At 55.2% G+C, this 12,190-nt stretch overlaps 1 protein-coding gene across 1 annotated transcript; it reads left to right on the top strand.

The window, feature by feature from the left end:
* Positions 1–428: 428 nt before the first annotated feature.
* Positions 429–12,190, top strand: CSRNP1 (cysteine and serine rich nuclear protein 1). The gene is made up of 5 exons (XM_079115622.1): positions 429–611; positions 7,091–7,315; positions 9,003–9,262; positions 9,710–10,024; positions 10,120–12,190. The coding sequence occupies exons 2-5, from the start codon at positions 7,129–7,131 to the stop codon at positions 11,098–11,100; spliced, it is 1,743 nt and encodes a 580-aa protein (XP_078971748.1). The 5' UTR covers positions 429–611; positions 7,091–7,128; the 3' UTR covers positions 11,101–12,190.

Here is a 12,190-nt window from a genome sequence, read left to right on the forward strand (position 1 = left end):
AGATTGGATTATAATAGACTGCCTCGGGTGGGGCGAGGGTGGAGGGCGTGTAGGAGGCCTCCCTTCTGCTCACGGTCCTGGCCCGTGGTCTTGCGAAGTTTCGCGCTGCTCGCGGCCTCAGTCTACCCATCTGCAGCGGCGCGGTGGGGTGAGGTGGGCATCTTTACGGGCCGGCCCTGCGGGCCAGGACGGTCGTCGCCTCGAGGACCAGTGAAGGAGGGCAGCAGAGGGCGCGGGCAGCGGGGGCTGGGCGGAGAGCGGCGAGGCGCCGCCGCGGGGTCAGAGTCCGCCGGGAGGCCCCGCGGCCGCTGCGCCGGCTCCGGGCGGGGAGGAGCGGCGCCTCCGGGGCGGGGCTGCCGGGCGGCCTGGCGGGAGGCCCGGCGTGCGTCAGCGCAGTGAGCCCCGGAGTTTTCCACTGACGAGGAGGGCGGAGCGGCGGGCGGGGCCGGGCGCAGCCAGTCTCCCGCCGCCGCCGCAGCCGCCGGACGCGCAGAGCGAGGGGCGGCTTGACCGACGGCTGTGCGGCGGAGCGCAGAGAGTCGCGGCCCGGGGAGCGTGCCGGGCCGGGACGAGGCTCGCGTCGGTGTCCTTGGCGAGCGACCGGGTCTCAGGTAAGCGCTGAGGGGACTCGAGCCCCGCTGGACGGGACTTTGGGGAGGGGGCATCGGGCGCGAGTGGCACCGCTGCTCCGGCCTCTGCCGTTCGCTCTCGGGCAACCCGAGTGGGCTGCGGGGCGGGGGCTGCCCAGCTCGGCTGGGAGCCGAGGAGGCGGGAGTCGCAGGTTTTCCGCTCCCCTCCCCCGCCCGCCGCAGTTGCCCCGAGATGTCCCGGTCCCAGAGCCGGTGCAGGTGGCAGAGTGGCCAGGCGCGCGCGTCCGCGGCTGAGTTTCCTTTTGACCCAGCTGCCTGAGAACTTTTCAGAAGTTTCTCGCGTGGCCGGAGCAGGTGACATTTGTCGCCTTCCTCCTCGGGCTCTCCCCCCGGGGGAGGGTGCGGGAGCTGCGGCGTGTGCCGGGTGATCCCGGCAGGCGGGGGTCAGGGAGGGAGTGGAGGGATGAGCGAGGAGTGAGCCGGGTGAGTCACGGACCCCGGGAGGGAGGGAGGGAGGAGGAGGGATTGTGTCGTACGCTCACCTGTTTGTCAGTCACCGTCACAGTCAGAGGCCACCGCCGTGAGTCACGGGGCGCAGCTATACCGGCCACCCGCGGGCACACGTAGGTCCTCTCCCACGCACTTCTACTCCCTCCTCTGCACGTACTTCCTCTCGGTCCTCAGTTTCCCCTCCCCGGGGGCCTTTTCCCCGTCACGCACTGTTGAGATGCCCACACCACAGCAACAGACACACACTTAGTCACTCCTGCTCCCGGCACAGTCACACACAGCCATAGCCCACATTCCTGACACGAGAGCGTCCTCCCCAGCTCTCTCACTGCCCACCCAACACCTCCACTCAGAAGCCTCACAGTCCTCTGGAGAGTAACTCATCACCCCACGCCTCCAAATCCTCCATACCCTTGCCCTCTTCCATCTCCACATCCCGAAGTCATCAGGCCCACCCCCATTTCTCCTCTGTCCTTGTCCTGTTGTCATCTCACCTGGCCCTGGCTTCACTATCCAACAGGTCACACCCCCTCTAGTCCCAGGCTGAGCCATCTTTTAAGAATGCAAATCTGGTATTGTCACTCCCTACTTAAACCCTTCAGTGACTTCCTGTGCCCTCAGGCCAAAGCCTGCCCTGTGGCCCTGGCTCTGCTGCCTCTTAGGTTGCCCCTCCTCCACACAGCATTCTGCTGTCCCTGCCCAAGCCCCTCACCCGTGCTGTATCCTCTCTTTGGAACTCTGCGGGTATTCATTTCCCAGAGAGATCTGCCTTCACCCCCTTTTCCCTGTGATTCCCTACAAGGCCCTTCCACCCTCTGATTCCATCACCCCACACTGATTGCCCCCACCCCCCAACTCACACTTCAAGAGGACAGCATTTGTTGTAGATCTTGCTCCCTGTATGACCAAATGCCTGCCACTTGACTCATTATGGTAGCTCCGCAAATATTTGTTGAATGAATGAATGAATGAATGAATGAAGCCAGCGAAGGAGGCCTGGCTTAGGTGGAGGGAGCGGTCACTGTCAGGTGTAATTTCTCTTCTGCAGAAGCAAGTGCCTCAAGTAGCCAACAAACATTTGGCACCTACCCAGAGCCAGGCCCTAGAGGCTAGGCCTAGGAACTGTCCCCTCCCCCAGATGACTTTCAGAGGGATGGGTGGGGGAGGGGTGTGCCCATGCTTCCTGTCTGCTGTCTCGGGCAATTTGTTTCACTAGGGACCTGAGGTGCTTGTAGGTGCTTTTCCCCTGTCCTAGGAAGTAATACTTGAGGGCTAGGATCATGTGACCCCAGGTGTTGTGGGGGGCAGCTGGCCAAGGCCTTCAGTTCTGAGGTTAAAGGACACATTCTTCAGATTCCTGGAGGGGTTTAGAGGCAACTGAAGGTGCCCCCCCTCCCTAATACGAGCTCTGGCTGGGAGCTGGGGCAGTGGTGGGACTGCTGAGGTGGACACAGGAGTTGATAGGACTTTTTAAAGGCCTTGAAATGCCCTTTCCCAAACAGCCCTGGGTTGTTTAGTGCCAAGAGTGAGGTAGCTTTCCCAGGATTCACATAGTACAACCTAAGTGTGTAGTTGTGGCCTGTAGGCTTGGGAGACATTCCCCTGGGCTGTCAGTGCCTGTGTGTGGTGGCTGGAGGGCTGCCTGATTCTCAGGGCCCAGTCAGATCCCGGAAGAAGCCTGGTTCTCTTTGATTCAGGGCCTGTCTCCCAGGGCTCCTGGGGGTGTGGTATTTCTGTCTGAGCCAGCTCTCTGGGAATTTCTTTTCCTTCCTCCAGGACCCCAGGAGGGGGCTGTGCTCACCCTGGGAACAGTGCCATGGTCAGGATCTTGATTCCTGGGGAGCTGCTGAAGGCCCCTCCCCCACCCTCTGACTCACTGTCTGACACTTTTCTTGGACTCTTTCACTATCTTTCATTCCTTTTTCTGACTTGGCTTCTCCTTGTTTCTGGCTCAGTCTTTCCATCTCATCTCCTGCCTCTGCCTCTCTCAATCTCTGAATCCCCAGGTGGGACAGAGGAATGGAGATTCAGGAGTCTTTCCCCCTCCCCCCTTACTCCAAGGCAGTATCAGGGAAGAGATGATTTCTCATTTCATTCCAGGTCTGCAGATCCTGCAAGGGGCTCATCACTCTTGCCTGCAGTGTGTCTGCAGCCTCCCTGGGACTCTGCAGCCTGGGAGGTTAGACCCCCCTCACCTAAGTCCTTCTATGGACATTCTGATGCAGAGCCCTGGTGTCTGGGCTGAGATGCTTCCTAACATCTCTCTAACTGTTTACTCTTGAGGAACAGGGGGCTTGGGGTGTTGGCACCACCTGCATCTGGAGCTTCCCTCTCCAGTCCTCAGGGCCACCTTTGAGCACTACTCTTGCTTGAATACTCTGGCACAGGCTAGAGGAGGAACATGCGGCCCCTTCCTAAATTAACTGCCAAGAGCCAAGGTCACATTGAGACCTCATGTACTTAGAGGCTGTCTCTGTCCATTCCTGATGCTGGCTGGCCTACATCAGACCTTGTCAGGTGCCCTCTACCAGGCTGTGTTCTAGGCACAGGAACATAACAGCCAGGCAGAGGTACCTGAGGTGTGAGGGAGATAGCAATGAGGCAGTTGCACCGTGGTCAGATAAGGGCTGTGATGGGGAAATTCCAGGACCCATGGGAGCTACCTTGGTCGGTATGGACTGCTGTAACAAAAATGGCATGGCCTGGGTGGCTTTGACAAAAGAAGTTATTTCTTGTGTTTCTAAAAGTTGGTGGGTGCAAGATCAAGGTGCCAACCTGGAGAGGTTCCCCTTCCTGGTTTGCAGATGCACTGTCTTACTGTGTCCTCACACGGTAGAGAAACAGGTCATCTCTGTGTTTCTTCTAAAGGCATTAATTCCCATTCGTGATCTTATCTCCAAAGGCCTTACCTTCAAGCACCATCACACCGGGATTTGACTTCAACATAGGAATTTTGATAGGACACACACTTTCAGTCTACAGCAGGATCCTAGAGAGGCAGGAGGAAAGAGTAGGGGACTCTGGAGGTCCCTTTGGAGATAACTTCTGAAAGAAAATGAGGTTGGGTTGTTCCATTTTGTGCAAAGGCCAGGAAATGGGCAAGGACATGGCCTTTAGGGGAACTGCAGGTTCAGCTGGAGTACAGAGAGCAGTGGTGGAGAGTCTGCAGGATGAGGCTGGAGGCCAAGCAGCGGTCAGCTCTGCTTCAGCCTGTTAGAACTAATCCTAAGGACAGGTTTGCTCAGGGACAGCTACAGAGTGGTGTTAAACAGGGGAATAGCAGGTAGGTCTTTGGTTTAATGTGGTCATTCTGGCTGCAGAGTAAAGAATGGATGGGTGGAGAGAGCAGGAGCAGAGGTAGGGGACACGTGTAGTGTGGGGACAGACGTGATAACGGTAGTAAACTATTATTATTTTAAGTGCTGGGGATTGAACCCAAGGCTTGAGCATACTAGGCAAGTGCCGTACAGCTGAGCTGCACCCCTAGCCCAGGCTCTTTAAATTGATGGTGAACTACATAGATTGCATGCAGTATACAAGTCTCACACATACAGCTAGATGAACTTGTAGTTTTTAGGCACCCATATACCCGCCAACCAGAACAACCAAGAGCATTTCTGGACCCCACAGGAAATCCCCTCATGACTCTCCCCAGTGTGCACCCCTCCCTACCCCTAGAACCACTGTTCTCACTTCATCAGCCAGTTAGTTTTCCCTTTTCTTGAACTTCACAAGCAGGTATTTTGATTCTGGCATTCTGGTTTCTTTGACTCAAGGTAGTATCTGAGAATCATCTGCGTTGTATGTGTCCAGGAGCTCATTCTTTTTCCATCCATTCACTGAAACACTTGTCTTGGTCCAAGAACGTGACATGTATGGATTCCTGGAAACCTCCTAACCCTATGAGGTTTTAAGACAAAGGAGTTGGAGGCGTAGAGATGTTAAGGAACTTGTCCAGGATCACCCACCCAATGAGCAGTCTCTAGAGCCAGGGTTTTTAATATGATGCTGGGTGACCTCAGGCTGCCTACTGAGTCTGTGCCTGGCCTTGTGTGGATTTCGTGAATGTGTACATGAACTTCAGGACCGAGTGCCTGGATGTAGATGGAGGGAGAAGAAGGCGTTGAGAAGGCTGCACGTTGCTGGCTTGAGCAACTGGGTGGGTGGCAGTGCTGTTACTAAGATAGGGAACACAGGAAGAGGAACAGATGGCGTGGGGGGCGGGGGACAGAGACCAGGGTTCAATTTGGGGCCTGTGGAATTGTATGTTTCCTGGGGAAGGCCAGGCATAGAGAGTGGGCAATTGATCAAGCGGTGGGGGGGCGGGAACCTCAGTCGGGGCATGTGATTAGGGAGGCATTCAGCACCCTATAGATGGCACCTGGAATCTGGGGAAAGGATGGGGTCTCCCTGAGGGTCTCTCCATGGGGACAGGAGGTGAGGGTGCTGCATGTGCTTCTGTGCGAGTATCTGTGGTCAGTGCATGTGCCTGGCTCTGGATCATGAAGTTCTTCCATCTCCTGGGAGAGACTGCAGGTCAGCTGGGAGCTGGGTTGTTTTTGTTTGTGGTTTGACCCTGGGAAGGGGGGTGCCAAGCCTGAGAAACTACCCCCGGAAACACCTGTGTATCCTCTTCCCCCACCCCCAGGGTGGGGGGCTAGCCAGGGAGGGAGATTTTCTTGCTTCTCTCATGCCTGCTTCTTGGAGGCTGTCCCTTTGATGAATTTTATCCAGTTAGTTGTTCGACAGCACATTCCCTAGGTTCCCGGACTCTAGGGGACGGTCAGGATAAGAAAAAGGGGTATTTGGAAAGGACACCTGAGGAGACCAAGACAGCTTTCTGGTTGGTTTTTCCTGTTCTTTCATTTCCTGTGATGACTGTGGGGGTGGGGCTCTCCAGCCCTACGGCCTGAGCTTTGTTTCCCCTTCCTCCTGGCCACCTCCTGGGGACCCAGCCCTGAGGGCCATAGGACCTGGTCACAGACAAGGTAGCAGTGAGTAGCCCTGGAGATTGAATCTTCTGGGGAGGGACTGTACTTTCATTCAGGAGCCCAGCCCTCTCCATCCTGAAGAGGCCAGCCTGGCTGTGGTGTCTCAGTGGGGAGAACTTGGTGTGTCCTGGGGTGCTACACCTCAGAAGCTAAAGGGGAATAATGATTTCCATTGGAGGTTAATTCAGACAGTTTTAAATGTTGGAGTAGAAGGCAAGGCCTAGGTGAATTTTAAGTCGAATGAAGTTTCCCTGTCACATCAGGCCTGCAGGCAGGGGACTTCTCTCCTGCAGGATGGGGGTTTCTGAGGGAAAGTCTGAGAAGTTCCATCACTGGAGGGGAGGGGCTCAGGAAAGTCCTCCCTGTGGGAATGGGGGCCGTCAACCCAGCTTTTCCCAAAGTGTCTGACCCTGGAGTGATGACCCGGGGCTGCCTGAGTGCAGGCCGGTGGGCGTGGGTGTTCTGGAGAAGAGGAAGCAGTGCCACCTTCTGAGGGCCCCGTGGGCTGTGGTGCATGGCTGGCTTTCACACACAAAGGCGCCCCCATGAATCACCCCTGCGGTGAGTCAGCCCCCACGACTCCTGTCCAGGAATGGCACACCCGAGGTCCTTCAGTCCATCTGTTGGTGTGTCTGCCTGTTGCCCTTGCTGGCATGGATGTGTGTGAGTAGGTGGGTTATAGAAGGTGGTGGGAAAGGGGCCAGGCGGTTTCCCCAGAAGGCTTTGGGCAAAAGTTATAGGAGTTCAAAGGCATCAGGATGTGGATTTGTTTGGAGGAAGAGGTGCTGTGTCTTGTGCTGGGGGCAGGGGACCTTCTGGAGACCGTGCTCCTGCACCTAGAGCTTCTGGCTGGGGATGGAGGGCCAAGACCTAGGTCTGGGCCTCTTGGAGCAGAAGTAGGACGAATAGTGATCGTGGCTGAGAGCCGCCTGCCTTCTGCCTTCTCCCAGGGCTTGCTGTTATCACCTGCCTGACACAACTTTCTCATTCCCATCCCAGGCCGTCTGTCGCCAGTCCCTGGAGCCACCTCTGCAACCATGACTGGGCTGCTGAAGAGGAAGTTTGACCAGCTGGAGGAGGACTCCTCCTCATTCTGCTCCTCCACCTCCTCTGGCTGCCTCTCTCATTGCTGCTCCCCGAGCTCTTCAGTCTCAGATGAGGAGAGCTCCTGGGGTCAGATGCCCTTGCCTAAACAGGACTTCTGTGCCTCCCAGAGTTTCACCCGTGAGTCCTCTCTTCCCTGCAGCCCTCTTTTCTTCCTTCCCGAAAGGTGGAATTGGGAGGCCCTGAAGTAAGCCATTTCGACCTCTGGAGGTCAGGTTCCCAGGGCTGTAGCTCCCTCCCTTGGCTCCTGTGGCATCCACTTCCCAGGATATGCCCTCTATGTGGAGACACCAGGGTCTAGCTTGATTCACCTTTGACCCTGGGAGTAGTGACGTCCAGGATGCAGCTCCTTGGAGTGGCCCTGGGGCCTTCCCACTCAGGCCCCTCCCTTCTGTTCCAGTTTCATTTCTCCAGCATGCACCCTGCCCACCCTTCCTACAAACCCAGCTGCTGGAGTTCCACACCCCACACATCTCTGCCGTAGGGCCTGCCAAGCCAGTCCCTCTCTTGTCAATGCTATTTGGCTTTGCCTGAACACACTGAAGAGGGTTTTTTCCAGGTTATTTTCCAACCTTGTGTAATTCTGATTCCAAATTGATAAAGAGGGCTAGAGATGCGGCGCAGTGGTAAGAACATTTGCTTGCCATGCGCAAATTGAACCCCTGGGTTCAATCCCTGGCACTGAAGGAAAAAAAAAAACAAATCCAGCCTTCAAACTGATAATCTTAGAGCACTGTTTCAAGCTTCTTTTTCACTCTTGTTCCTTCCACCTCCATGAAACCTTTTTAGACTTTTTTTCCTAATCACTACCTCATGAAATTTTAATACCACAGATACATGCTGCTTACCTTTGTGTATTTATGTATTTGTGCATTATAATGCTATGATTTTTAGCACATAGAGTCTAACAGTAAAAACAAAATCTTTTAGAATTAATATATTAGCTTGAAACACATGGAATTGCCAATATTTGACTGGTTTATGAAAATAATATACCTATATATATTAAATGTATCAATATGAGCTTATTAATCAATATATAATTAGTAACTTAAAAAGGGAAGGACTTTCTAAGCCTTTTGCAAAACAGAGACTATAAAGGAAAAGATCAATATATGTATTTGATTACATAAACCTTAAAAATTGGTTTGTGTGGGCTGGGGATGTAGTTTAATAGTAGAGCACTTGCCTAGCATGCACAAGACTGGGTTATTTAATCCCTGGCATTGCCACACACACAAAAAAAAATTATGTGAAATGCCATACCAAAAAGATGACTACGATATTTGCACAGATAGATCAGAGCTCCTACAAATCAATGCAAGGGCCAAGAGTGGTGTTGCATGCCTGCAATCCCAGCAGCTTGGGAGGCTGAGGCAGGAGGATCGTGAGTTCAAAGCCAGCCTCAGCAACAGTGAGGCACTAAGCCACTCATTGAGACCCTGTCTAAATAAAATACAAAAAAGTGCTGGAGATGTGGTTCAGTGGTCGAGTACCCCTGAGTTCAATCCCTGGTATCCAAAACAAAACAAAACTGTACAAGGGATAGTAGATGACCCATAATGATAGAAAGATATTTAACCTTATGAATACTGTCGCTTGGACTAGTAAATGACATTAAGCCAGTGTTGACATGGGTGTGTGTTTAGTTTTACCAAGTCTAATCCCAGCCAGGCTGGCTCCTAAATTCAGGTCCACTTTTTTTTTTTTTTTTTTTAAGGTGGGTGGAGAGGGGTTCTGCGTGCTCTTCCTCAAGGTGATGCTGTGCCTCGGTGAATAATCCATCCCTTCCCTGCCTGTCCCCCAGCTCGGTCCATTCTGAAGCGGGCTCCTCGGGAGCGCCCAGGCCGTGTTGCCTTCAGTGGCGTCACTGTCTTCTACTTCCTACGGTGCCAGGGCTTCACAAGTGTGCCCAGCCGAGGTGGCTGTACTCTGGGCATGGCCCCTCGCCACAGCGCTTGCCGCCACTTCTCCTTGTCCGAGTTTACCCAGGAGCAAGCCCGGGCCCGGCGTGAAAAACTCCGCCAGCGCTTGAAAGAGGAGAAGGTGGAGATGCTGCGATGGAAGGTAGGGAGACCTCTCTTCGTAGCCCATACACTCCAGCGGTTCTGGAATCCTAGCCCTGGGTGTCCATTGGCATGTCATGTGTGGGCACATGGGTCTGTGGGCTCTGTGACTGGCCCAGTCAGCCCGGGTTATCTGCAGACCCCGGGGGCTGCAGGTGGTGGGCTCCAGGTAGACTGAGGGCCCGAAGCCTGCTGCCTGAATCCGTCTGACCTTAATGGGGAGGATGAAGTGGAGTTGATGATGGGTTATTGCAGGGGGAGGTGTATGTGACCGATAGCAGAGGAAATTTTGTCCCTGATCTAGGGAATGACATCTGCAAGATGCCCTGAAGGGTGTAGTGTTCTTGGTTGTTCTCGCCACCATATGCATAGTGCCCAGCACAGAGTAAGCACTTGGGGGCATCTGTCAAACGTTCTTGCCTCTCACATCCCTTTCACATGGATGCAGCTTTCAGCAACTGGCGTACCTGAGGGGGAGGCCGGCCTGCCACTCACAGTGGACGCCATCAATGATGCCTCTGTGGAAGAGGACTTGGCGGTGGCTGTGGCCGGCGGCCGGTTGGAAGAAGTGAACTTCCTACAACCCCACCCAGCTCGGCGACGTCGGGCTCTGCTGCGGGCTGCGGGAGTGCGAAGGATCGACCGTGAGGAGAAGCGGGAACTGCAGGCACTGCGCCAATCCCGTGAGGACTGTGGCTGTCGCTGTGATAGGGTCTGTGACCCTGAGACCTGCAGCTGCAGCTTGGCCGGTATCAAGTGCCAGGTGTGGTAGCTGGATGGGGCTGGGCTGGGGAGCCTGGGTCTAGGGTTGCTCCCACTCCACAGGATTCTCACTTTTGCCGCCCGCTTTCTTCGCAGATGGACCACACAGCGTTCCCCTGTGGCTGCTGCAAGGAGGGCTGTGAGAACCCCACGGGCCGTGTGGAGTTCAATCAGGCGCGCGTGCAGACCCACTTCATCCACACGCTCACCCGCCTGCAGCTGGAGCAGGGGGCCGAGGCCCTTAGGGACCTGGAGGCCCCTGCACAGGGCAGCCCACCCAGCCCTGGCGAGCAGGCTCTGGGCTCCACTTTCCCACTGGCCAAGCCCCCAGCAAGCAGCGAGCTGGGGGACAATAGCTGTAGCAGCGACATGACCGATTCCTCCACGACGTCGTCCTCATCAGGCACCAGTGAGGCCCCAGACCACACTACCCACCCAGGCCTGCCTGGCCCTGGCTTCCAGCCAAGCATGGATGATGACAGCCTGGCGCGGATCCTGAGTTTCAGTGACTCTGACCTTGGTGGGGAAGAGGAGGAGGAGGAAGCGGGTGTGGGGAACCTGGACAACCTCAGCTGCTTTTACCCGACTGACATCTTTACTGGCGACCCTGGTGGCCTGGCCAGCTGGACCCACAGTTACTCTGGCTCTAGCCTTGTGCCTGGCATCCTGGATGAAAATGCCAACCTGGATGCCAGCTGCTTCCTAAGTGGTGGCCTTGAAGGGTTGAGAGAAAGCAGCCTCCCTGGGACCTCCGTGCCACCCAGTGTGGACATTGGCCAGAGCAGCTCAGTGGACCTCAGCCTGTCTTCCTGTGACTCCTTTGAGCTACTCCAGTCTCTGCCGGATTATAGTTTGGGGCCTCACTACACCTCCCAGAAGGTGCCTGGCAGCCTGGACAACCTTGAGGCATCCCACGGCCCCTTGCCTGGCCTCTCTCCACCTGGGGACGCCAGCACTTGCTTCCTGGAGTCCCTCATGGGCTTGTCTGAACCAGTTGCCGAAGCCTTGGCCCCCTTCATGGACAGCCAGTTTGAGGACACTGCCCCAGCCTCTCTGATAGAGCCTGTGCCGGTGTGAGGACTAGGGTGCCTTGTCCCTGCCCCAAGAGCCCTGTTGCTGCTTTTTTTGTGATTTGGGGGCTCCCCAAGGTCTGTATGTAACAAGTTTCCCATTGGCTGGCTCAGCCACAGGTATGTGGGCACTCCTGGTTTTCACGAAACACTCTGAATTTATTTATTTATTAACTTTTCTGTGCTGAAGAGGGGGGAGGGGCTTCCCCCTTTCAGCCGCCTGGCCCCCCACACCCACACAGTGCTCTTCCACCTCCTCAGCGTGTGCCAGGAAGAGAAGACGTGGCTCTCCTGGCTCTCCTCTTTTCAGTCTCTGTATGATATTCCTGAGCCCAAGGACAGTGAAACAGGGCTAATCAACCTCCTAAGACTTCTCAGGCCACTCTGAGCCGTAGACCCATGGGTGGCTAGATCCTCTGGACTGTGAAGACTAATTTATTTCCATAATTTATTTGGAGACTGAAGCAGCTTTAGCTGTGCCTCTCTGGCTGGTAGTAGTGCTGGGGGCAGGGCCCCTTTGGTCCTGCATCCTGCCCTGCCTGGGCTTTGGTGTAGACCAGGTGTAGATGCAAGCCCTGGTTTGGGGATGACTGTGTAAGCAGGTGCTGGGCTGGCCAGCCGTGACCAAAACCCTCTCATGCCCGACCCAGTCCCTCTGCTTCCTGCCCTCGGATCTCTCTTCTGCCCTCCAGAAGGCAGTGAGTGGCCTCCCTTCCCAGCCCATAATACATGAGGGGGAAACCAGATGCCTAGAAAGGGCAAGGGGCTTGCCTTGGCACAAAAGTGCCCCTGCAGGGCTACAGGGCTTTGGGGCACTGCGCTCCATCCTAGCCTACCATGTACCGAGGCCAGTTGTAAGGGGTGGCTCTTTAGGGCTTTTATGCCCTTTGTTTGCTGATGTTGAATTTTGAATTTTACATCAACTTTTATATTGTCCCTCAGTGTCAGAACTATAATTTATTCATTTCTCTGTGTGTCTGTGCCAAGAAAGCTAGGCTCTGGGCCTGCCCCCTTGCCTAGGCGGCCTTGCCAGCCTGTGCTGTGGGAACACATTGTACCTGAGCTGACAGGTACCAATAAAGAGGCTCTATTTTTAA

This window comes from Sciurus vulgaris, assembly GCF_902686455.1.
Source record: "Sciurus vulgaris genome assembly, chromosome: 16".
NCBI classification, from domain to species: domain Eukaryota; kingdom Metazoa; phylum Chordata; class Mammalia; order Rodentia; family Sciuridae; genus Sciurus; species Sciurus vulgaris.